Genomic DNA, 22720 nt, shown 5'->3' with positions numbered 1-22720 from the left:
ACATTAAATCAAATGGAAACAAGTCAGTTTATAACCGAGGTGAAATTTGCTCTTTTTGTTGCTAGATTAGATTATTTTCATCACGGTTATTTGAATAGACGAATCTCTGCCGTGATCTGCCAATTGTTCTCAACACCCAGTCCTGTCACACCAGCTGGTGCAGGGCGACATCATGGGGTCATTCAGAGGTACTTGTGCTGAGCTTAGTTCTTTCCATATATATAATGGGAGAAATGTCATGCAACTGCAGACAATAGCTCATGTAGGCTGAATGTGAAGTGATTCCATACAACAGATGCACCAATGGAAAGAAACGTATTTGTTTATTCAATGTAGTATTTAGGGTGGCTGTTTACTTGATGGGTACAGTTAACACAACTGCATTAGGCTTATTTATTTATTTATTTTTTAAAAAGGGCCTTAACAATGTGTCACTAATCTTAGGACCAATAAGTAAGCTTGGTTTCATACAAACACACACACACACACACACACACACACACACACACACACACACACACACACACACACACACACACACACACACACACACACACACACACACACACACACACACACACAGAGAATATATAGATGACATTGATTCAGACTAGATAAAAACTATTGATGGAAGAATGAAACAAAGGCAGCTTCTTTCAGAAATGTTGGAAGTTCCTTTGCTTTGTACTTTGATTTGTGTGATGTGTTTTTTACACAAAAAAATCTCAGTCTTTTTCACTCATTAAAAAAAACTATGAATACACAGATATTTTTGTTTTTATTCAAGTGTAGTTACTGGGAACATGTTCTTTGTGTATGTAGTCTTAAGACACTTAGGTAAGTTGCATATCTGATTTGTATGACCAGATTGCATTTGTTTAACATGTAAATGTATGATTTAACCTTGCAAATACTCACCTGTTCTGATCCACTCTATTCTCTGGGCTAAAAGGGCTCACTGCAATCATATTACATTTTCAAGGAAACATGATTAGACTCAACTTTGTTAGACTCCATCTGGCACCAGGACCTCAGGACTGCCACTCAGATGAACAATGGGACCAAATGCCTACACCTCAATTCAATTCAAATCAATTAAATTCAATTGTATTTATAGTGCCAAATCATAACAAAAGTTATCTCAGGACACTTTACAGAGTAGGTATAGACCACACTCTATGATTTACTTATGATTTACATAGACCCAACATTTCCCCCAGTGGAAGATACAGATAAAAAATTCCCTGACTGAACTGATCCATGATGCAACAGATGTAAACCATTACCTGCTGACGTCATGCTTACAGAGTTTTGGCCTGTAGTCTATTGATACATTAAATGGGGTCTTGGATAAAACACTAGGCAGCCTCACTACCCTTTTTGGAATTCCTTCAATGTCCAACACCCAAAGCCACCAAGTTGTCTAAATAACCACTGTGCTTGGCGTATCCTCCTCCTCCCTGGCCTCGTATGTACGAGACTCCTGGGTAGGCGGGTGAGGAGAGGGACGGACCTCCACAAGGGGAAGGGTCCAAGAACTGTGTTGGTTGGAATGGACTGGAGAGGTTTTGAAATACATGACCACAGAACAGTGTTAACAGTACTGCCAATTTTGTGAAACCCCCAATAAAGACGTGGAAAACAATCACTGACATGTACAAATAAAATCAGATAGCCTACTTTGTGTATTTGTTATTCTTTATGTTACAGGTACGTAAACTGGCCTGTGTTCTAACAACTGCATGGCACAAACATAACGGTTGTTTATCTGTATCTTGTATATTTTATGTTTAGGTACGTCTTGCAAATTAGTTGGAAATGACCTTGTATTGGAGGATGTAATTACAGGCAAGGGAACTGAAAAATGTTAATTCTGTAGCAAAAAAAATCCAGTAGCACAACTTCTTTTTGTCCTGGTTATAGCGTATTTTGACTATATATATATATATATATATATATATATATATATATATATAAAAATTTTTTTAATAGAAATACACTATACTGTAGTAGCCTACAATGAGTATACAGAAAAAGATGAATGTAATTCTTCAAAAGTCAGAATAACCTAAAAATATAATTCGAAGACATGACAAAATAATAAACTAAGCATTTTAAAACTTTTCAAGTAACATTTTTAGAGGATAAATCATATGTATTATCTCATATGACACTTCCTTGAGTTATATAGATAGGATTGACCTTTATCAATCCTGACAAAAATTTGTGAACCAGATTACTCCAAAATTGCAGCTTATCAACAAAATCAGACAATAATATAAGATCACAAAAGAGCATCAAAAATGTGAAAATAAGTGTCTAAGGAGCAATGTGCAAATTATAAAACATAATGTAATAGAGATGTATTGCACATGCAAACATAATATAGCCCATGGTATTAAAACTGAAAAATACTGCACATGATATGAAAATACAGTGGTCTAGTGGTTGGAACAATTTTTCATTGACAGTATTAAACTGAAGAGAGCAGACCAGAAATACTTTAATGTCTCTAATACGTCTGTTAGTGGGTTACACTTTTTACTTCCTTACTCTTTTTAATTCTATAACACATTAAACTTGACAATAAAGTCCACGGAGAGAGTCAGACACGATGACGTCACTCCTGTCTGGCTCGCGCCGGGGGGGGGGGGGGGGGGAGGAAGGAGAAAAAAAAAAAACCTCAACCATCATCAACGCGCTGGCGGTGCGGAGGGGTCACGAACTATGACCTTTAACAGAAGAAAACCAAAACAAATATTTTTATAAAATAGCAAGACATCCCCGAAATCTGTGACAACCGTTTCTCGGAGGTAAGTCTCAGTCACCGGGTTGAAAACCGTAGAAAGCTCTCCGGGATACCGGATGATAAAAAGAGCGCAGCTAATCCCCCCCAGTTAGCTTGTGAGCTAACTAGCCGATGCGGATCTCGCTTCCTGTCCGACCCTCGCAGCTCGGGATCCGGGCGAAAGGGAACCGCGAAACGCTGGGGCAGAGTCTGGCTACGCTGATATGCTTAACAGACACTTTAACTAGTTATTAATATGTGACACTACTGTCGACGTAACCTGAACTAACCCCTGTATGCCATAATGACAAACCCAGGCAGTGGCAGACACGGGTGCAGTCGGCTCTTGCTGCAGCCGTTGTTTAGCTTAAACAGCTAATAGCTGCTGCAGATGAACTCGACCCTTTTACCTTTGCCATCTCGGGGACATAACGTGCTGAGATGACTATTACTTTGTTCGCGTTTTTACATTACATCACCAGCACAGCAACAACAGTCGGGCTGCTCAGCTGTCTGGAAAAGAAAAAATGCTCGAGTATACTTTATCATAAGGATTCGTCTCCAGTGTTATTGGCTGACTGCCAGACTGTCCATTTTGTTCTGTGTTGTGATGCGTTTGTGGAGGGGAGTGTGTGTATGAGGCAGCGTGCTCCTCCCTCTTGAGCATATGGAGCCACTGCAGGCACATCAATCCGAAATGTATTCTTTATTATAATCCCGAAACTGTGAAGTGATTGTAGGAGTAGGTGCAATTACTTTATTCTGCCAAGGAGATGCCCAAATGCATTGTAGTCACGGGTCACTCTCAATTGATATACGCTTTTATCGGTTTTCCAGCCCCAATAGACTGTAGGAGAAAAGTCCGTAGCTCTGTTTTAGACAATGTAGCATTTGGTGTATAATAACATTTAAATTGTGTCAATCCGTATATGGAGGACTAAAGATGACTGAAGTCTCAATACATAAATACAGACTTGCGTAAATACATACAGAAATACATAAATGCTTTACATTTATTTCTACATTTTTGTTCACCTACATTTATTTATTTATATAATGCTGCATCCATATGTTATTGAGGTTCGATTTCTTCAGGCATTTATTTATCTATTCATTTATTTCAGCATTTATTTATTCATCTATTTCAGCATTTACTCATGTATTTATTCAGTCCTGTATTTATTTATTTATACATGTATTAATTTATTCCTGTATTTATTTATACATTTATTTATGCATTTATTTATAAATTTCTTGAGACTTAAGTTATGGTTAGTCCTCCATATGTGTGGTCGTGGATCGTGCTTTATTACAATGTTTCCTCAATGATTCGATGCACTTCTGCCAACTGTAGTGATGAATTTAACAAAAATGACACACAGTTTTCTGCCCACATTATTTTACGGCCGTGTTTCTAATGAAGTGAAATCTTTCTGCGGTGTCAGCTCACTCTCTGACTGAATATGCAGGGGTACAACACTTTTGGCTCTAAAATCAGTCGCATGTAAAGGGACGCACTAGGGAGGCAACTATTCATTATTTTCTAGATTAATTGATTACATGTTTATAACGTCTATAAAATGTCTCAGTTCAAGGTGATGTTTTTAAATGTCTTGTTTTGTAAGTCCATAACCGAAAGAAATTCGGTTTAATACGATATAAAACAGAGAGTCTGGACCCTGGACAGGATCAGGGACAATTTGGACTTTGGGCAATTTAGAGTAATCAATTAACCCTAACACATGCATGTCTTTGGACTGTGGGAGGAAGCCAGAGAACCCGCAGAGAACCCATGCAGACACGAGAAAAACTTGAAAACTCCACGCACAAGGAAACCTCTAGCTGTGAGCCGATGGTGCTAACCACCACTCCACCGTGCCGCCCAAAATTAAAGGTATAATATGGAACAAGTGCTTACTGTGAGTAAACGCACAGTATTCTGAGTCTGCTGCTCCTCTCCTCTCCAACTCAACGGCCAGAGAAGGAGACAACGCAGTAAATCAGAGGAATAAAACAGTATTTTCTGATCGTTTCACGGCAGTTATGTTCAAGGTGCAAATAAACATACACATGTTCCTCCACACAAACCCGCTAGAAGGTGCTGCACTGTCGGATTATGAGTAAATGCAGAAGAAAACATGCAGAGGGCAGACACCTCCCACCTTCTAGCATGTCATAAGTCATGATTGAGAGGGATAACTTTTGTATTAGTTTATACCATGTTTTATTAGGGGAATACTACATATTATACCTTTTAACATTAATTATGTTTCTATATCAATCAGTGTCTTTGTGTCCTTCATGATCCACCAGCACCAACATTATATGCATAAAGCTGTAGCGTTGGCCTGCTCTTCTGTCACAGTTTGCACCTTTGTGGTTGATTGTCTGTGGCATCTTTCCATACAGACCTCACTAATGACCTTACATCATCATGACGACCAACCGGAATCTGCTCTCTCAGCAGAAAGTGGACTCTGAGCACGAGGCGGAGGTAAGCGTGCAGAGGGAGACTTTCACTTTGGCTGGTCCTCACAGTTACTGCAGGAGGGCAGCCAAATAGTTGTCTGATCTTTTTTTCACAAATTAGAATATGTCTGAAAAAATGTATTAACATGAAACCAATATATAATTAGCAAAAATAAATACGCCTATTTGTGGAGGAAAAAAACATTGATGATAGGCTTACTGGCCCTACAGTTAAGGTAGCCACTGAGGTAGACATCCCCAGATAGTTAAGCTTAAGGATTCACTGTGCCTTCCACATTTATGTCAATATATGAATATGTCAATAGGGATTATTTTATAGCTTATTGAATGCACCATAAAAAGGTATGTGGTTAGACTTTAGACCGCCCTGCATGTTAGTAGGGCTTCAACTAAAGATTACTTTCATTGTTGATTAATCTGTGTATTATTTCCTTGATTAATCGATTTGTTTTTTGGCCTAAAAAAATGTCAGAAAAAAACGGTCGATCAATGTTTCTTAAATTCTTCAAATGTCTTGATTTGTCCCAACCTCAAAGATATTCAGTTTACTGCGATAGAAGAGGAAATAAACCAAAAAACAAGATTAATTTAACGGAAATCAGAGAAACTAGACTTTTTAATTTTTTTTTTAGAAAAAATACTTATATCAATTAATCAATTATAAAAATAGGTTGTGATTAATTTAATAGTTGACAACTAATGGGTTAATTGTTGCAGTTGTACATGTTATTCAGGGCCCAGTTTAATATGCAACTCAATTTTAAACAATAAATGTAGTAGGGTTCCCTGCTCTCTCTCTTTCAGCTCAGGGGTCCTTGACCTAGAAAACGTTGCCATGGACACATGCCTACTGTAGACAGGTTCTCTAGACAGTACAGACTTGTATTCATTTCAAAGTGCTGTACAAAAAAATGTATATGCCTTACACAGACTTAAGTAAAACATACGTGTTGCAGAATTATTGATTATAAATTGAATCAGTTTAAGCTTGTTGAAATGTTTCAAATTGTAGGTGTCATCCTCTCCTTCAGACTCAGTGATGAGTGAGTCTCCACAGCGCTTTCAAGTCATCTCCACTGAGCCTGCCACAACACCACAGCGAATACAGGTACCTGCTGTGCTCTCAACGTTATTTCGCTTCAGACACTGACACTACAGCTGCTACCTGTTGATGTCGTCCTCTGTTAGCTTTGATGAACAAGCTGATGTTACACCAGCACCTCTCTCTCTGTCTCTGTCTTTCATCTCAACACCCTCAGATTGTAACTGACCAGCAGACAGGTCAGAAGATCCAGATAGTGACAGCGATGAAGCCATCCAGCGCTCCCAAACAGCAGTTCATTCTGACTACGGCTGACAGCTCAGGGGCAGGCAAGGTTATCCTGGCCTCACCAGACAGCCACAACACTAAGCAGCTCATCTTCACTGCGACAGACAGCCTGATGCCAGGAAGGATACAGGTACTGTTCCCTGGTAGAGGTTTGACAATAATTGTTTTTATTGCAGATATCAATGAAAACACTCATAATACGGTTATCATGGTGAAGTCTCATTAACGAGATAATCGGGGTAAATATGCTCAAGACTGAATTGACTGGTAAATTCACTGCGGTGTACTATTGTTTTTCTTCTAGCTGTAACATTAATTCGGCCACAACCCATAAGTAGCAGTTCAAATCAAGTAGTGAAAGTGGGATAATTTAATAGAAAACAGCAAGTCTATTCCCCTGCAGTTCTCTGATATACTATGATATGACTTTTTAATTAGGGAGACCTCATGATTTAGTATAACCTTTTTTAAGATCATTTTTCACTAAAAAAGATGTGTGTCACTATCTGTGATGTAATACAAATACGTTTTTTTAACATAATGTAAGGTGAAGGGATTCCAGTAAGGTTTTAGTGCCATTTCAAGAGTTTTAAGTATATTTTTTTGATGATTACTGGGATAATGTTGTGAATTGCAATTATTTTGGCCAGGATAACTGTGAAATGTCATTTCTTTTCATGGTTTTGACATTGTGTTAAGGTGAAACACAAAATCAATGGTCCGTGTTCGACTTTGCTTTTCAGATCGTCACAGATCCAGTGTCCATGGAGCGGTTGTTAGGGCAGTCAGGTGACTTGAGCCGACCTCAGCCGGTGGAGTACTGTGTGGTGTGTGGAGACAAGGCATCAGGTACTAAAACTTACAGTTGCAATACTTAGTGGTGTGAGGATTTGTGTGTTTTGGCCATAGACTGTATAAAAAAGATGGACGGCTCGGTGCCACTTCCTTCCACTGCAAAAAAATGAAGCCAAAATAATCTGGATACGGGCGCTGCCATCTGATAATTTTGGAACCAGAATTTGAGCACTAGTGATCGGGCGGTGGAGCCATGGTATCGAAGTCACTCCCATACACACCAGGTGGCCAAATACTTAGAAATAACTCATCTTTTCCTTTCAAAACAGTCTGTAGCCTCTCGTGTTGGAGAATTGGCCAAGGTGCATTTTTATAAAGTAGTATGTACTAAAAGTAAAAAGAAGTATGTGATTTCAAAGGCAGCCACAGTCTCTTGCTGTGACTCGTGTGATGATGCCAAATCTGACTATATATTTTGCTGCACATTGTCAGCAGTCACAGCCACTTGTACAGTGACTGACACTAGCTTGTTGACTCTGTGTTTAGGGCGTCACTACGGTGCAGTCAGTTGTGAAGGATGTAAAGGCTTCTTCAAAAGGAGCGTGAGGAAGAACCTGACCTACAGCTGCCGCAGTAAACAGGACTGCGTCATCAACAAACACCACCGCAATCGCTGCCAGTTCTGTCGGTTAAGGAAATGCCTTAACATGGGGATGAAGACTGACTGTGAGTTTGCATCCAAATTCAGGACACATACATACGAAAACATGTAGACAAAACCACTCTGATCAGGTATTATCAGATTAACTGCATGCCTTGAAAAAAAACCCCTAAAAAACAACAACATTCAGTTCCTTCAAAACAAGGCCTTAACAGGTAGTCTGAAGTTTCACTTACAAAGTCTGGAAAAGTTTTTCTTGCCTGCCATAAACAGTAACAGTTGTTACTACTTTTTCTTTTTGTCCAACCTCAGCTGTCCAGAGTGAGAGAAAACCCATCGATGTAGTGCCCAGAGAGAAGCATGCCAACTGTGCTGCCTCCACTCAAAAGATCTACATTCGCAAGGATCTAAACAGTCCGCTCATCGCCACGCCAACCTTTATCTCCGATACAGAGACAGATGGCTCCAGGTCAGTGGGAATCATACCTACAGACAAACCTCAAGCTCTGTTGTTGATTTTATTGTTATGTGAACTGGATTTTGATGATGTTCTGTGTCACGTGCAGATCCAGCCTGGTGGACCAGGGCATGCTGGTTAATATTCAGCAGCCGGTCATCCAGAGTGATGGAACTTTACTGCTGGCCACTGACTCAAAGGTACAGCTGCAACTGCAGTCACCATAAATATAACATCTGCCTGTCTGTTCTGCTGCTGTCTCTCTCCTCCTGCTCCTTGTAAAAAGTACGATCTGTCAGGTGGAGATGTTTGAAGGTTTTGTTGCTCTTGCATTGTGAGGCTGTTATACATGCTTAGAATTATGAGGCTAGCAAAATAAAGAAGTTTGATAATCTGTAAAGATGTTTTTATTCATCTCGTACTGTGTGTTAACTCACAGTGCATGTTTTAATCTGCCAGAACAGGCAACTTTTATGTTCACACTGTATGCAAGCACAGAGCCCCAAGAGGGCTTTGTCCGTTGACAGTTCCAATAAACTTTATTTAAACAAAACAACTGTGTCCTGAATGTTGACAAAAAATTCAGAAAGGCAGCATAACTTGCAATTCTACTATGAGCAGAAAGTAGGAAGAAAAAATATATAAAGCTGATGCTGAAAGCAGATGGCTGGAAGATGCGGACAGTCCGATCAAGACTCCAGTTTTAGTCACAACATGTAAAATACAACTCCAATAAATAAAAATAAACAAGCTTAATACAGTTTATAATGGATCCTAAGTCAACAGCCATGAGGGAAATCGGAACATGGAACTGCTCAAACTGCAAGACAGCTGACCAAAATCAGTCTGACCGTCTAAGAGCCATATGATTGTTCAGGCTATTAATCAGGTATTGTGCTCCCCTTAAACTGCACGTCAAATGACAACAGATAAAATCAGGATTAATCTGTACGGTGCCTGCTCTGTTTAAGACAAATTTGTTCTATAGAACAACAATAGTTTTTTTTTAACCTTCTTTTATCCCTTTAATAGTTTTAAAGAGGATTTGTCATTCCTTTTTGTTGCATGTAACACATTTTTGTGCTTTTCTCCAGTTTAGAACGCCCTTTTGTGTCTTTAGTGGATCCCGGTTCAACTGACCTATTTGATGGGAAACACATGTTGTTTTATTTGTCTTCAGATGGATTCTGGGCAGGGGGACTTGGGGACACTAGCCAATGTGGTGACATCACTGGCCAACCTGAGTGACTCCCTAAGAGAAAATCTGAACAATGGTGATACCTCAGACAGCCAGCATGAGGAGCAATCTGCCAGCGAGATAACACGGTCAGTCAGCAGTGCACAGAGAGAAAGGGAGTTCACTTCAACAGGCCCTCCATGAATTCTCATCTTTTCTTGTTCAGTCATTGGAAGCAGATTATTTAAAATTCAGCATGTTTTTCCCTATTGAGGCACAAAAAAAAATGTTTATGCTGCTGAGAATGTTCTGTCAAATCAACTGATTTAAAGGTGTTTGTGTTTGTTGTGTACAGTGCCTTCGACACCCTGGCCAAAGTTTTCAACCCACCTGATGTAGGGTTTGGACAGAGTCTGGCAGATAAGCCTCAGTGTGTAAGTGGAACAACCATCCAGCTGATTGGTCGAGACCAGGAGACCCCCATCATTGAGGTGGAAGGACCACTGCTCACAGACAGCCATGTAGGCTTTAAGGTGGGTTCAGTTGCCTAATACAGCTTAAGCTGAGGTTGGTAACTTTTCATTGTTATTTGTTTTCATATTTTCTGAAATTCACTTTATCCTGACAGCACAATGAGACAGACAATCTGTGAAAATGAAATACCTACCTCCATCTTTTGCTCTCCGTTTGCTCCTGATGGCATCTGATAGATTCTACCATACCCGACTTACATATCATATGATATGAATCAATATTCTCTTACTGTATTTTCTATTTCTCTCATAAATGTGTTTTGAGAAACATATTGGAGTGAACGGTTTAGCTGCAAAATGAGACCAAGTTGAGACAAAACCAAGCACCTTCCACCGCTGGACAAATTTCCTAATTTTTCATCTAAATTGTATGCTAAAATAGGTTTCTGAAACACTACATGAGTCTACAAAACAAAAGTCCACTGTGTCATGAAATTAAAAAAATATTAAAAAGCCTTTATTCCCATGGCTACATTGTTAAAAAGACCATTATACTGTGTATATATATATATATATATATATATACATATGTATATACAGGTATATATATATATATTTGTAGGTAGTTATCATTTTTTTAATGAAGTTTGTTCTCTCCTATGTCCTCTTCTTCTCTACCTTTTCCTCTTTGTCTAGCTGACCATGCCCAGCCCCATGCCTGAGTATCTTAACGTACACTACATCTGTGAGTCAGCATCAAGACTTCTCTTTCTCTCCATGCACTGGGCACGCTCTATCCCTGCCTTCTCAGCTCTTGGGTGAGAATGCATTTGACACCGGAAGACTTAAATGACACAGTCATCTATACGCTTATCCATATTTCTGTCTCTGTCTCCCTCAGTCAGGAGGCAAACACCAGTCTGGTGCGAGCCTGCTGGAATGAGCTGTTTACTCTGGGTCTCGCTCAGTGCGCTCATGAAATGAACCTTTCGACCATCCTCACTGCCATCATCAACCACCTTCAAAGCAGCATCCAAGATGGTATGGACCACAGACCTTATCATCTTTTCTCAGTAGGACAAACACATAAAGAGGAGTCAATAAATGTGACTTTACTTTAAGTTGCTTTAAAGCATAAAATAACTACTGGTAATGTCCTCTCCCATTGCTTCATTCATTTTTCAAATACTTGCATAGAAGGCAACCATTGAAATAGGTGTTTTACCACTCTATTGTTACACGTTCCAGTATAACAGTTATGAGCCCCAGATGGTGCTACATCAGTGTTTTTGTGTCATACATGATAGCTCAGTTTAGATCTTCCTGCTACAGTCTTGCTGGCTTAAAGAAGGCCACTGCATGTGAAAACATGCCAGAATCTGTCATTATCTATCAGTGATTTGGAAATGCAACCGTTGCTGGTGATGAGGTATTTGTCATTGAAGTAACCTTCATGGTCAGATAAAACTTAAAGTAAGTTATAAATCTTTTTCTTCTCCCTCAGACAAGCATTCGGGGGAGAGGGTGAAGCAGGTGATGGAGCACATTTGGAAGTTCCAGGAGTTCTGTAATAGCATGACGAGGATGGAGACTGACCGTTATGAATATGCCTACCTGAAAGCTATAGTTTTGTTCAGCCCTGGTGAGTGTCGGCTATTTTTAGTTTATTAATAGACATTCAAGCTTTTAGCAGTCAAACAATTATAATTCAATTGGAGGGTGAGAGTGATGTTTGCCTGTATTTGGAAAACAGCTGTTGTGTGTTTGACTTGTCAGATCACCCAGGTGTGGACAGCAGCGGGCAGATTGAGAAGTACCAGGAGAAAGCCTTGATGGAGCTGCAGGACTACGTGCAAAAAACCTACCCAGATGAGACCTACAGGTACATTCATACCTCCAGTAAGACATAGTGAGTTACAGAAGATACAAGTAAGTTTTAATGAGGTTTAATCTGATCTGTAGCTACATCTTATATAATAGTACTTGAGTGCAACCTGAAAAGTATCCTCTATTCCTGGAAAGCTTAAGGTACAGAGCAGTGACTCCTGGAGTAGGTGAACCCCAGGCGGTACGTTTGCATATGCCAGTAGTTAATGAAAAGATTGTGGAATAGCTCAACTAATTAAAAAAAAAAGACATTATAAGTTGGTAAAAAAAATCTATCCACCTTCACGTTCAGACAGATTTCCAGCTGACGGGGCCCTCGGTGGACCAGTCACAACAGTTCATCTCACCTCTCTGATGGGGCTGTGGGAGTACATCAGTCAAAAAAGGCTGGGATTCACTGGTGTAGAGGATTTAAGTACCTGTCTAGCTAACTGACATTAATTTGACTCTTGAAGATTGGATTTCAACATGTCGAAGTGTCCTTTGGCAAGACACTAAACCCTAAATTGCTCCAGATGATTGGCCAGCACTTTGCATGGTAGCTTGCTGCCATTGGTGTGTGTGAACTAGAGGCTAAAATTGTAAAGCATTATATAAATGCCGTCCATTTGACTATTTACAAAGATGACTTTGCGGGAAATGTGGTGTGCTTATTTCCGCAGATTGACCCGTATCCTGACTCGTCTCCCAGCCCTGCGCCTCATGAACTCGGGCATCACAGAGGAGCTCTTCTTCACTGGCTTGATAGGTAATGTCTCTATTGACAGCATCATTCCCTACATCCTCAAAATGGAGACGGCTGAGTATAACAGCCAGGACTCTGATCCTGCCGAATGACACCCCATCACTTCAGCACCCAGAACTGTCAAATCAAAGATTAGTCACTTCAGGTACTCTTCTTTGTCTCTCGTCGGATTAACTGTTGAACCCCAGTTCAAAATCCTGCAGCGGCCCCTTGTTTTGTAACGATGCATGGTGCGAAGTCATTCAGGAATCCATTGCAGATTAAGATAATTGGGGATTTGGAAAACCAGGATGACACTTGGAATGTTTTCTTGAGTTGACGCAGTGTGGTAATCTTGACTTTCAGGCTCTAGGCTCTGAACTGAATGGAAAATGAATCCTTTGCAGCTGAGCACATCTCCTTTAATGTCTTTACGGCGCTTCAAGATAATTACATATGTACTTTACCTTCAGACTTAAACTTTTCAAATTGTTTTAGTCTTATCTAAGCCTTACCATGCTCTCATGTTGATCACATACATAATTTAGCATTAGCTTGCACATAACAGATGAGCTTTATCAACAAGCTCAAACAGTAATTTTATATGTGGAAGTGAAATTTCACCTATTTAAAAAACTGGTACATTCATGGCCATGCTGTTAAATTGAGCATTCAAGATTTTACCAAGACAAAGTATGGCTACTCTGAATGTCCTAAAACAAGGAATTGAAACATGCTTTGTAATCATTTTCTCTTTTCCTGGTTTTAAAACTGACACCATTTCCTCCAAGGTGTGAGTCATCAATGTACAGTTATTTACTTTAAATACATTTAAATAATAGTTGGAATGAGATCTCCAATCAGGTACAAAACTAACTTAAACCTCAAGTAATTAATCCTTAATCTGTATTCATATGGACCGACTTTCATAGCATTTATCTACCACACAGTGCATTACAACATGACCAACGTCTGTTTTCATTAAGTTTCACTTTTAACTCGCATTCACAAAGTCACGTTAGCCAAATTAGATGGTTGAACTGACCATATGTCTTTTTTTTATACTTAATGACATCTCAGAGATTTTAGCTCTGGGAATGTTTTTTATGTTTAGGTACTTATTTCTGGATTAACATGAATATGTTGCTAATATATAACCTGTGCAATCACCTCATCACTTTTCCCTTTACGACAATCAATTATATGTTATTTCCTTCTGTTCCTATCAGTGTCATGAGAATCCTTCTCAATCTGCATCTTGTATATGTATTTATCAGTGACAGTTATTTCTTTAAAAAGATGACATGATCTTAAAGACTTATGTGTAGCGATGCTACTGTTTTTGTACTTTACTTTTGTTTTTGCGTTAGTGCACATCAATCAGCTTGTGTGGCGACCCACTGTGTTCATGCTGACTAAAACTTTGCGTTTTGTATGTTTTCTAAAAACTTATTTGTTGTGAACAAACTTGCTTGTTGCATACTAAGTGTACTTAAAGTACTTTTGGGCAGGTTTCCCTTATTTAAAAAAACAAATCAAGATTTATTTGGGATGCCAGTCTCAAGTGTGTCTTGAAGACTTTATGGAGACACACATTGGCTGAGCCTTGTATAATGGTTCAGAATACACATCCACAGCAACATGAACGATAACGGGAATGTAAAGAAGTCAACGAGGATTATGTCTTGTGAAATAAATGTCAATTGTAATATTTGGGGTTTAAAACCCATAGAGACTGTCTGTAAAGGCACTGGTGTGAAATGACCTTTGTACATGTAGTTTCATTAAAATGAGTGCATGTTGTTTTTAAGCCAGGTTTTATAATCTTGTCGCTGTCTGCCCTAATAAGGAGCATTGTTATACATTTTATAGTACGTTGCAGTGCATGAAGAAGTTGCTTAAGTGCATTTTAACAAATGCTGTATGAAAAATATTTATTTAAATGTTGTGGCTTTAAAATATTTACCGTGAGCAGCTCCCGAATTAGAGGATTACAGATTATTTTTTCTTTCAGTTTTGTGGATTGAGTATCCTATGGTTCAAAATTTATACTATGTACATGTACTTTTGTTTTTCTGCTCATGTAAAGTTTATTTCTTCAGATACCTAGATTGAGAAAACAATATTCATGTTTTGCTCAATTTTGTCACAATCCCACATTTCTACCTCACACCGATGAAGATATAAAACAAATGTATTAACGATTGAGCTCCTGTATCAGCATTCCAGTCCCTGAGGCTGGCCTCTCTGAAGCCACATGCTATAAAAGAAATAAACAATGAATTATGAAATTGGAATGAGTCTGTACATGCTGACAACTGTCTGATGTTTGCCAATAACTGGATATTACAACCAAAGAGAAACTATGACCAGTGTTTTTTGACGGAACCCTCTCAATATAAATAAATCTTTGGTAACAACATCACTCCACAAAAACACCAGTAATTCAGTCACTCTACCTGTCAGAGAAACCCGCTGTCCGTACGTACATCAAAGATGTCAATATGCTCTCTGAACAACCTTAAGACTTCAACTCGTTCTTGGCAAAACCTTCATTCATAAGATATCACAAAATAGCCAATAAACAGTGTAGAAATACTGTTACAAGTAAGAGTCCTACTTCAAATATATTTAAGTAAAAGTATTAACATATTGTCATTTTATTTTATAATTATTTTCATATGTTTTAATTTTTTTTTATTTCATTGTGATTAAACCATACAATTATTTTCAGAAATATACAATAATAGAACAAGATAAAAGTATATGCATATACATAAAAAATAAAATATAAAAATATGTAAGGCTTTACAAATTCCAATTGTTTTCATAACTTTTCTATGTTGGAATATCCTTTGTTTTTTTTTATCAACTTTATTACTGATTTACATAATACATTTACAGTGCATCAAACCATATGATGAGCATCACATTAATAACAATAAGATAAAAAATAATACTGTTAATTAAAAAAAAATAGGACACCACGGGACATGAGCAATAAACATTAAATGAATTGAATTGAATTAAAGTGGGAGCACAGATTTATAGTTTTGATAGCTTTCTTGTTATTAGCAGAGGATATTAACTTGAAATACTCCAGTTCTTTCTTGAAAACACAAAACATGGGTTTTACTTTGGCAAATTCACACTGGTGGATGTAAAACTTTGCAAGAATCAAAATGAGATTAATTAAAATATATTACGAAGCCAAAAAGGTTATTTTGCAAGAGGAAGCTCAAAATCACAGAAGATATTCTCTAAAATGAATCTACAAATATCTTGCCACTGTTTACGGGTATATTCACATTTCCAAAACAGATGAATAACAGTCAATGAGTCACAAAAGGCAGATTTAGATCCACATTTCTGAATTTGATAAAGAAGGATAACATCGATTTAAAATGACACTTCTTTCACCTTATTAACTACAAAAACTATTTGAGGAACAGAGATAATATTACACCGGGAAAGGGCACAGCTGTTATGATTGTTCTTACTTCCTGAAGCATACTTTACCAACTGGTGAGTCAGTTACATCAGTGAAGGGAGCATTAAGTACGAAAACAGACATGTTACTTTTGAATAACACTACTATGGCAAACCGCTAAGGAGTTATAGGTATAGGAGGTATAGGTATCTCATCAATGCATGTTACTAATTCAACTTTTTCTCCGGAGTTGTTTGTGCTTGGTCGTCTCGCAGGTCTCTGCTGATCGTGGTGGTGCCTGCTGCCGTGGTCCTGCATGACGCTTCCTGCTACTATTATAATCTATAACCTTAGCTGTGCTTGTTTCTACTATTCTGCTGTATTAACTGCCATAAAATATGAGTCATATTCACACTACTATAGATATTATTATAGTTACTGTAAGTGTGTCTTTGTCTTTCTCTGTCCATCTGTCCGTCTTTTCTCTCTTTCTCTCTCCTTTTCTTCCTCCCCAACCGGTCAAGACAGATGTCAGTCCTCCACAGAGCTGGGTCTGTCTGACGTTCCTGCCTGTTAAAGGGAAGGTTTTCGTTGCCACCGTACTCTACGGGGGAATTGTTGGGTCTCTGTTTTCATAGAGTGTGGTCTTTACCTAGTCTGTAAAGTGTCCTGAGATAACTTCTGTTATGATTTGGCACTATAAATAAAATTGAATTGAATTGAATTGAAAAATATTGAAGAAACTCATCATAAGAAAATTTAACACCATTGCTGTTGAATAGCTGTATTATCCAAATAATATTATTGCTAAACCAGCAGTACTTGTTGGAGATACAATTACACATATATTTCCATAAAAAGTTGAACAACATCTGATGAATCTACGCTCTGAATGGTTTTACTGTTGATATGTAATGAGAGGGCAGCATAAGTAAGTCTAGGTGGTTACTGGATCATGGTTGCTATGGGTTTTTTTGGTAAATCTTTATTGAATTATTTTGATAAAAAACAATAACAACAAAAAGGCATTAATACATTCATTTTTTTAAATTTGAAACTTTTTTTAATGTATTGTTATTATTACAGAAATCAATATTTAACATAACACAATAATAATAATGATGATTATCATTATTATTATTATTATTATTATAGACATCAACATTTAACATAACACAATAATAATAATAATTATTATTATTAAGTTATTATTATAGAAATCAATATCAAACTTAACACAATAATATTATTATTAAGTTATTATTATAATTATATAAATCAATATTTAACATAACACAATAATAATAATAATATGATAAAACTCATAATAGATCAAACATTAATAACAGAAATCAATTCATCAAAATATATAAATTAATTTGAAATGTTTTGGTTGCTATGGTTTGCTGGGGGGGGGGGGGCTTGCTTAACAACGACTGGAACGTCATCAAAAGGCGCCTCTCCGTCTGCGATTCCAGGCGCAGGTTGTTTCATATTGTATTTTGTCAATAAAAAAAGGAGTTAAAATGCCTATGAAAGGAAGGTTCCCGATCAGGAGGACACTGGAATACCTCCAAAAGGGCGACATCATCTTTAAAAACAGAGTGAAGATTATGACGGTCAATTACAACACACACGGAGAGCTCAGCGAAGGAGCAAGGTCAGAGCTAACAACAGCTAACGAGCTAACGGCAGCTACAACGCCTCACATATGTACCAGCACACTAGAAACAGGTGGCGACAGTCTGCAGGCACACTTCTGTATGAGTTTAACATTATAATATTGAAAGCATGCGCATAGGCAGTACTATGAAAAGTGGCTAGGACTCGAATGTCACTGCTGTAACTAATGATTCTTTCAATAATCTGTAATTGTGCCAATTATTCTGTCGTTAATGGATCGGTCCGCTAAACCTTGACTGCGAAGCACTTGATTGATTGATTTATAAATTAACCTCCCTTGCTTGCTTTATTGTTTGGTCTAGAACATGTCAGAAAAAAGTGAAAAATGCAAATGCTCAATTTCCCAAAGCCCAGATCGACATCTTTAAATTACTTGTTTTGTCTGAAAAACAGTCCAAACCACAGAAATATATTCAGTGTCTAATTATAGACGACAAACAAGTAGAAAAAGTTTTGGATTAAAGGTGGAACTAGATTACTTTTGGCCCAAGCGATACAGCGTCGATCACAAAATAGATGCCAGTTCATTTTCTGTTGATTGTCTAATAGATTTATCCAATGATCGTTTCAGCTCCAGTTTGTTTAATTTGATTTTGCCAACAGGTTAGCCCTCCACTTGTCTAGCTACTTGCTGTCACTTTTTATTCAATGCACAAAAGCAACCTGTAGTATAATTAGCACCTGTTTGAAACAACGTTAAAAAAATCATGAGCGATGTGCACATATTTTTTCAGTTTCCTTGGCTAGATTAAATAACTGCAGAAAACTCGCATATCAGACTTTAAGGTCATTGCTGTGAAAACAAATAAAAATACTGTGAAGCAGTAGAACCTTGGAAGTTTAAAAACGTGTCACTTGTGTTGAAGTTTGTGTCTAAACAGATGCACTATTCAGAGAAAGTCAGGCTGCAAGAGTCAATGTGACGCTGTTGTTAAACTGTGTGCTTTCTCTCTGTGTTTTGCAGAAAGTTTGTTTTCTTCAATATTCCTCAGATTCAGTACAAAAACCAGTGGCTCCAAATAATGATGTTCAAAAATATGACACCATCACCGTTCTTGAAGTTCTACCTGGGTGTGTAGACTTGCCCCGTTGTTTCCTCTGTATTATTATTACCATCATGATTATTACGATGCAGTGTTTCACGTTTTGGTTGATATCCTCTGTCTCTTTTGCAGATGATGGGGAGCAGGTTCTGGTGGATGTGGAAGGGAAGGACCACAAACTAATTTCACAACATGTAAAGAAGATTTTGGGCAAATCAGAGTAAGACGTTCAGAGTTGTTGTGTGTTAAGTGTGGGCCATGTTTCATGACACCTGCAATTTTATATTGGTTTGTGATTAAGGGCAGGGTTATATTAAATACATCTTAGATGCATACTGTATGTTGATATATTGCAATTCAAATATTTGTAATAATAGTAATGTGGATATAATCTTCAATTTCACTTGGCAAGATCAAATACATTATGAAACTGCATCATGTAATTAAAATTCACCCTGTAAGACCTATCACAACCCACTCTTTAATACACATTGGTAACATATAAATCACTTAAACATCCATGTATTCATGAGTGGTACGAGACCACTGCCTGTAAATAACAAAGAGTGTACTTGGGAAAACAGATACTTTGATTTGTCAAAGAAGGAAAAGCTCAGGTGTTAATAAAATCAGTGATGGCTCTGTCCCAGTATGTCCCGACAGTGTGATGGTGAGCCAGCATGCATATTACAAGAGTAGCTACATATAATTTGGCCCTCATTAGTTTGTTTACACCGGTTTTTTCCTACAATGACTTGTCAAAGTTTTCCATTAAGAAAGGCACTCCCTGCAGTAACCAGATAATCTAAAAACACATTGATTTTTACTCCCTCTCTCTTTACAGAGAAGTGTTACAAGCTGAGGCTCGAGCCAAGATGCAGGCCTCCAACCCTGCCAACTTTGGGCCCAAAAAGTACTGTCTTAGGGAGTGTATCTGTGAGGTGGAGGGCCAGGTGCCGTGTCCTGGCACCACGCCGCTGCCCAAGGAGATGACAGGCAAATATCGTGTCCAGATGGCTGCATCACAGGAGTAAGAAGATGAGAAGGAGAGCTGAGTACTGGACAATATTATGGAGCCGTTGATTTTATACGATTACATAAAAGGACTACTGCATTGCACATTTTGCTGTATACGTGTGTAACTAAATGGGCCCCCGTGTGAGAACGTCACTGGCTGGACTGAGGCCCCTACAGTCCACCTTAATCAGCAGGAACATGACATTGTTTGGGCAATACTTTGGCTAACTTGATGAGACACAAGCAGTAGAGGCAATAGGTATTTAACAAAATGAGAAATATGTGCTTCAGAGCGGTCATTTTAAAATTCTGTCAAGTAAATATGGTGTGTGGCACAGCTGCCATGGTTAATTAGACGTCACAGGGGTTCAAAAAGACTTTACACCTGTACATCGTTGCTCATAGCTCCTCTGGTAAGCCTCTTATCTCCTCGAGATGCATTTTAGAAATTGATACATCCTTCAAGAAAAGCATGTTGAGATCAATTTCACAGGGAAGATGATGGATAAGAGAGGAGACACACAATAGGCACAAAATGGAGAAATGAGAAGAGCCCCTGGTGTTTTTTCACGATGTTACCCGATTGAAGAATCCACACATCTGGATGTGATTTACATCCTGCACAGTGTCAACAAAGCAATGTAAACCTTCAAATAAAAATTTGAAAAAATTTCCTGTGTGGCTGATGTTGTCGCTCTCTGGAAACATTAGAAAAATCTAAATCCTAAGTAAGCATAACCATAATGTTTTCATGTGAGAGGCAGGACTCTGGCAGGAGTAAATGTTCACCAGATTTATGACAAGAACATGAAACATTTCAGAGACCACTTTTTTTTATTGGTGCTGCTGAGATGGAGTTTCTGTAAAGTTAATAAATTGATGTCTGTGTCTAAAATGTTTCATCAAATTAGATATAATAAACTGCTATTACACATTAAGAAGCTCCTTGGGTTATTCACACTGTCACAAAACATTTACAGTGTCTCGTTTTGCTTAAAGTCTTCACAGCTAAGTAGTGCGAAAGACGACACAAAACAGTTTTTGACAGGGAAGCACAAATGAATTAATGCAAGGACTTAGCAGCACTGTGAGTGATAATACTTGCTGGCATTCATGTAGTGTCTGACAAACAAAAACGTGGCTAAAATGTTGCGTTTGACCTAAGAATTAAGTGGATCTTTACAAATACACTTCTGCACAATTCTGGTGTCTTATTTGTTGACTTGAAGTTGCCTATGAGTGCCATGGCAATAAGTGTTTAGTGTGAATGCTGGTTGAATGGACTTGTTAGATGAAACTACTTAACACATGCTTTACATACAGATCTTGGCTGACAGCATGGAATAGGAGCTATGTGTTTAGAGATTTTATCAGAATAGACACATAGACATGTATCATGCAACCCAAGTGCTCAGTTGGATCAGTAGTGCCACCATTAACAGGATCACAACCTTTAGGGGTCGCACTGCAGGATGCTGGAAAGGCTTTGTTCACTTGGCTCAAAGTGGCATTTAAGATGCTTTAAAAAAAATAAAGGTCTAGGATGCATTGACAAGATGCACAAAATAAAACACTACTGAACCAAATCTGCTTGAGTAAGACCATGCAGACAAAAAAAGCAACTTTCACTGAAACAGAAATGAACAGCTGTTAGAACAAACACTTATTCAACCCCTGCTGTGGGCATTGTATCACAGATGTACATTATTTATAGTATGACTAAGGATTAAGCTTTTCCCTAGGATAATGTTATCGTAGCCAGTACGAGTGACTTACATGAGAGGAACAACAACGACTTGATTCGGTGTAATGTGCCTTTAATTTCCCTTATAAATCTACAAACAGTAGACACAAAGTGTGACTGAATTATTAATTTAAGCCTGTGATTAAATTTTAATATACTTACTTAATGATCAGTTTATTTCAAACACCAGGCTGCCCATATATGGTCATTAAAGTTTAATTTGATTCATTTCTAATTAAATTATCAGATATTTCTTTTGCTTTTGTGTTGTTCAAGGCCCAGTTAGAACCGTAATGCATGGTTTTGTTCTTTGGTTCGATGAGCAGGAATTTCAAATACTACAAATAAACTAAATTTGTAGGTACAAACAGATGGCACTAAATTCAATGCAATTAAAGGGAAACTCCACCAACTTAACACATCAAAGACGGTTTACAGGTCTGGGGGAGTACTTCCGTAAAGGGGAAAAAAAGTTGAACGTTTAGTTCAACGATGGATTTTTAAAAACGTGCATCAATTGCTTCATGGCTCCCATTTGTTCACCCTTGGCCACAATTACATTTTGACTTTGTTCATAGCTTCTGCCAGAAAGCCAGATTATACATCCGGACTGCCACAGCCACACTCAACTGAAACCGCTATCTGTGTCCATCGAGTGTCCAATAAAAAAAATGGCATTCTTTTGTCTTTGTCATTGTTCGTGCTGTCCCTGATACATCAGCGTTCATATCTTCAGCAACATGCCTGTACAAATTGATTTTTTACTTGCAGTGCTTTTAAACTGTGCATGCTGGGATAGGCTCCAGCCCTCCGCGACCCTGTACAAGTGGTTTAGAAAGATGTTTGGAAATTAAGCTAGTAACACCAGACTACTGAACCCTAAGCATATATCTAAAATTGGGACTCACCTACTTTTCTTTTTGTGGTGCAGCAGATCTCACCCAAACTAAAATTAGTGGGTTCATTAGTCATGTAAAGTGAGCTAGCCTTGCAGGACTTGGTAAGTAGCAGGTAATCAGGG

General features: G+C 38.1%; 2 protein-coding genes across 3 annotated transcripts; both read left to right on the top strand.

Annotated features, from left to right (window-relative positions):
• The first annotated feature begins 2672 nt into the window (after positions 1-2672).
• nr2c2 (nuclear receptor subfamily 2, group C, member 2) lies at positions 2673-15073 on the top strand. 2 transcript variants are annotated; one of them, XM_083919638.1, is made up of 15 exons: positions 2673-2813; positions 5198-5282; positions 6291-6386; positions 6538-6738; positions 7352-7457; positions 7950-8129; positions 8377-8533; positions 8631-8721; positions 9702-9847; positions 10054-10231; positions 10868-10989; positions 11073-11212; positions 11676-11813; positions 11948-12053; positions 12721-15073. In XM_083919638.1, exons 2-15 carry the CDS (start codon positions 5223-5225, stop codon positions 12893-12895), a joined length of 1896 nt encoding a protein of 631 aa, XP_083775764.1. In that variant the 5' UTR covers positions 2673-2813; positions 5198-5222; the 3' UTR covers positions 12896-15073. The 2 variants fall into 2 exon arrangements, with proteins under 2 accessions (XP_083775764.1, XP_083775765.1); XM_083919639.1 differs by having other exon boundaries at positions 2769-2813; positions 6310-6386.
• A 2613-nt stretch (positions 15074-17686) lies between these two features.
• Positions 17687-19979, top strand: mrps25 (mitochondrial ribosomal protein S25). Its single transcript, XM_083920049.1, has 4 exons — positions 17687-17872; positions 18860-18966; positions 19071-19158; positions 19783-19979. The coding sequence occupies exons 1-4, from the start codon at positions 17739-17741 to the stop codon at positions 19970-19972; spliced, it is 519 nt and encodes a 172-aa protein (XP_083776175.1). The 5' UTR covers positions 17687-17738; the 3' UTR covers positions 19973-19979.
• The last annotated feature ends 2741 nt before the right edge of the window (positions 19980-22720 follow it).

The sequence above is a fragment of the Echiichthys vipera genome, assembly GCF_963691815.1.
Source record: "Echiichthys vipera genome assembly, chromosome: 9".
Classification (NCBI taxonomy): Eukaryota; Metazoa; Chordata; class Actinopteri; order Perciformes; family Trachinidae; genus Echiichthys; species Echiichthys vipera.
This window is presented reverse-complemented; position numbering and strand designations above follow the sequence as displayed.

What these genes read in the sequence shown, in the direction of transcription:
- mrps25 (XM_083920049.1), top strand. Translation starts at nt 17,739, where the DNA reads ATGCCTATGAAAGGAAGGTTCCCGATCAGGAGGACACTGGAATACCTC. An exon ending in GAGCTCAGCGAAGGAGCAAG is followed by an intron (nt 17,873 to 18,859) that starts GTCAGAGCTAAC and finishes TGTGTTTTGCAG; the next exon opens with AAAGTTTGTTTTCTTCAATA. An exon ending in AAGATTTTGGGCAAATCAGA is followed by an intron (nt 19,159 to 19,782) that starts GTAAGACGTTCA and finishes CTCTCTTTACAG; the next exon opens with AGAAGTGTTACAAGCTGAGG.
- nr2c2 (XM_083919638.1), top strand. Translation starts at nt 5,223, where the DNA reads ATGACGACCAACCGGAATCTGCTCTCTCAGCAGAAAGTGGACTCTGAG. An exon ending in CATGGGGATGAAGACTGACT is followed by an intron (nt 8,130 to 8,376) that starts GTGAGTTTGCAT and finishes GTCCAACCTCAG; the next exon opens with CTGTCCAGAGTGAGAGAAAA. An exon ending in TCTGCCAGCGAGATAACACG is followed by an intron (nt 9,848 to 10,053) that starts GTCAGTCAGCAG and finishes TGTTGTGTACAG; the next exon opens with TGCCTTCGACACCCTGGCCA.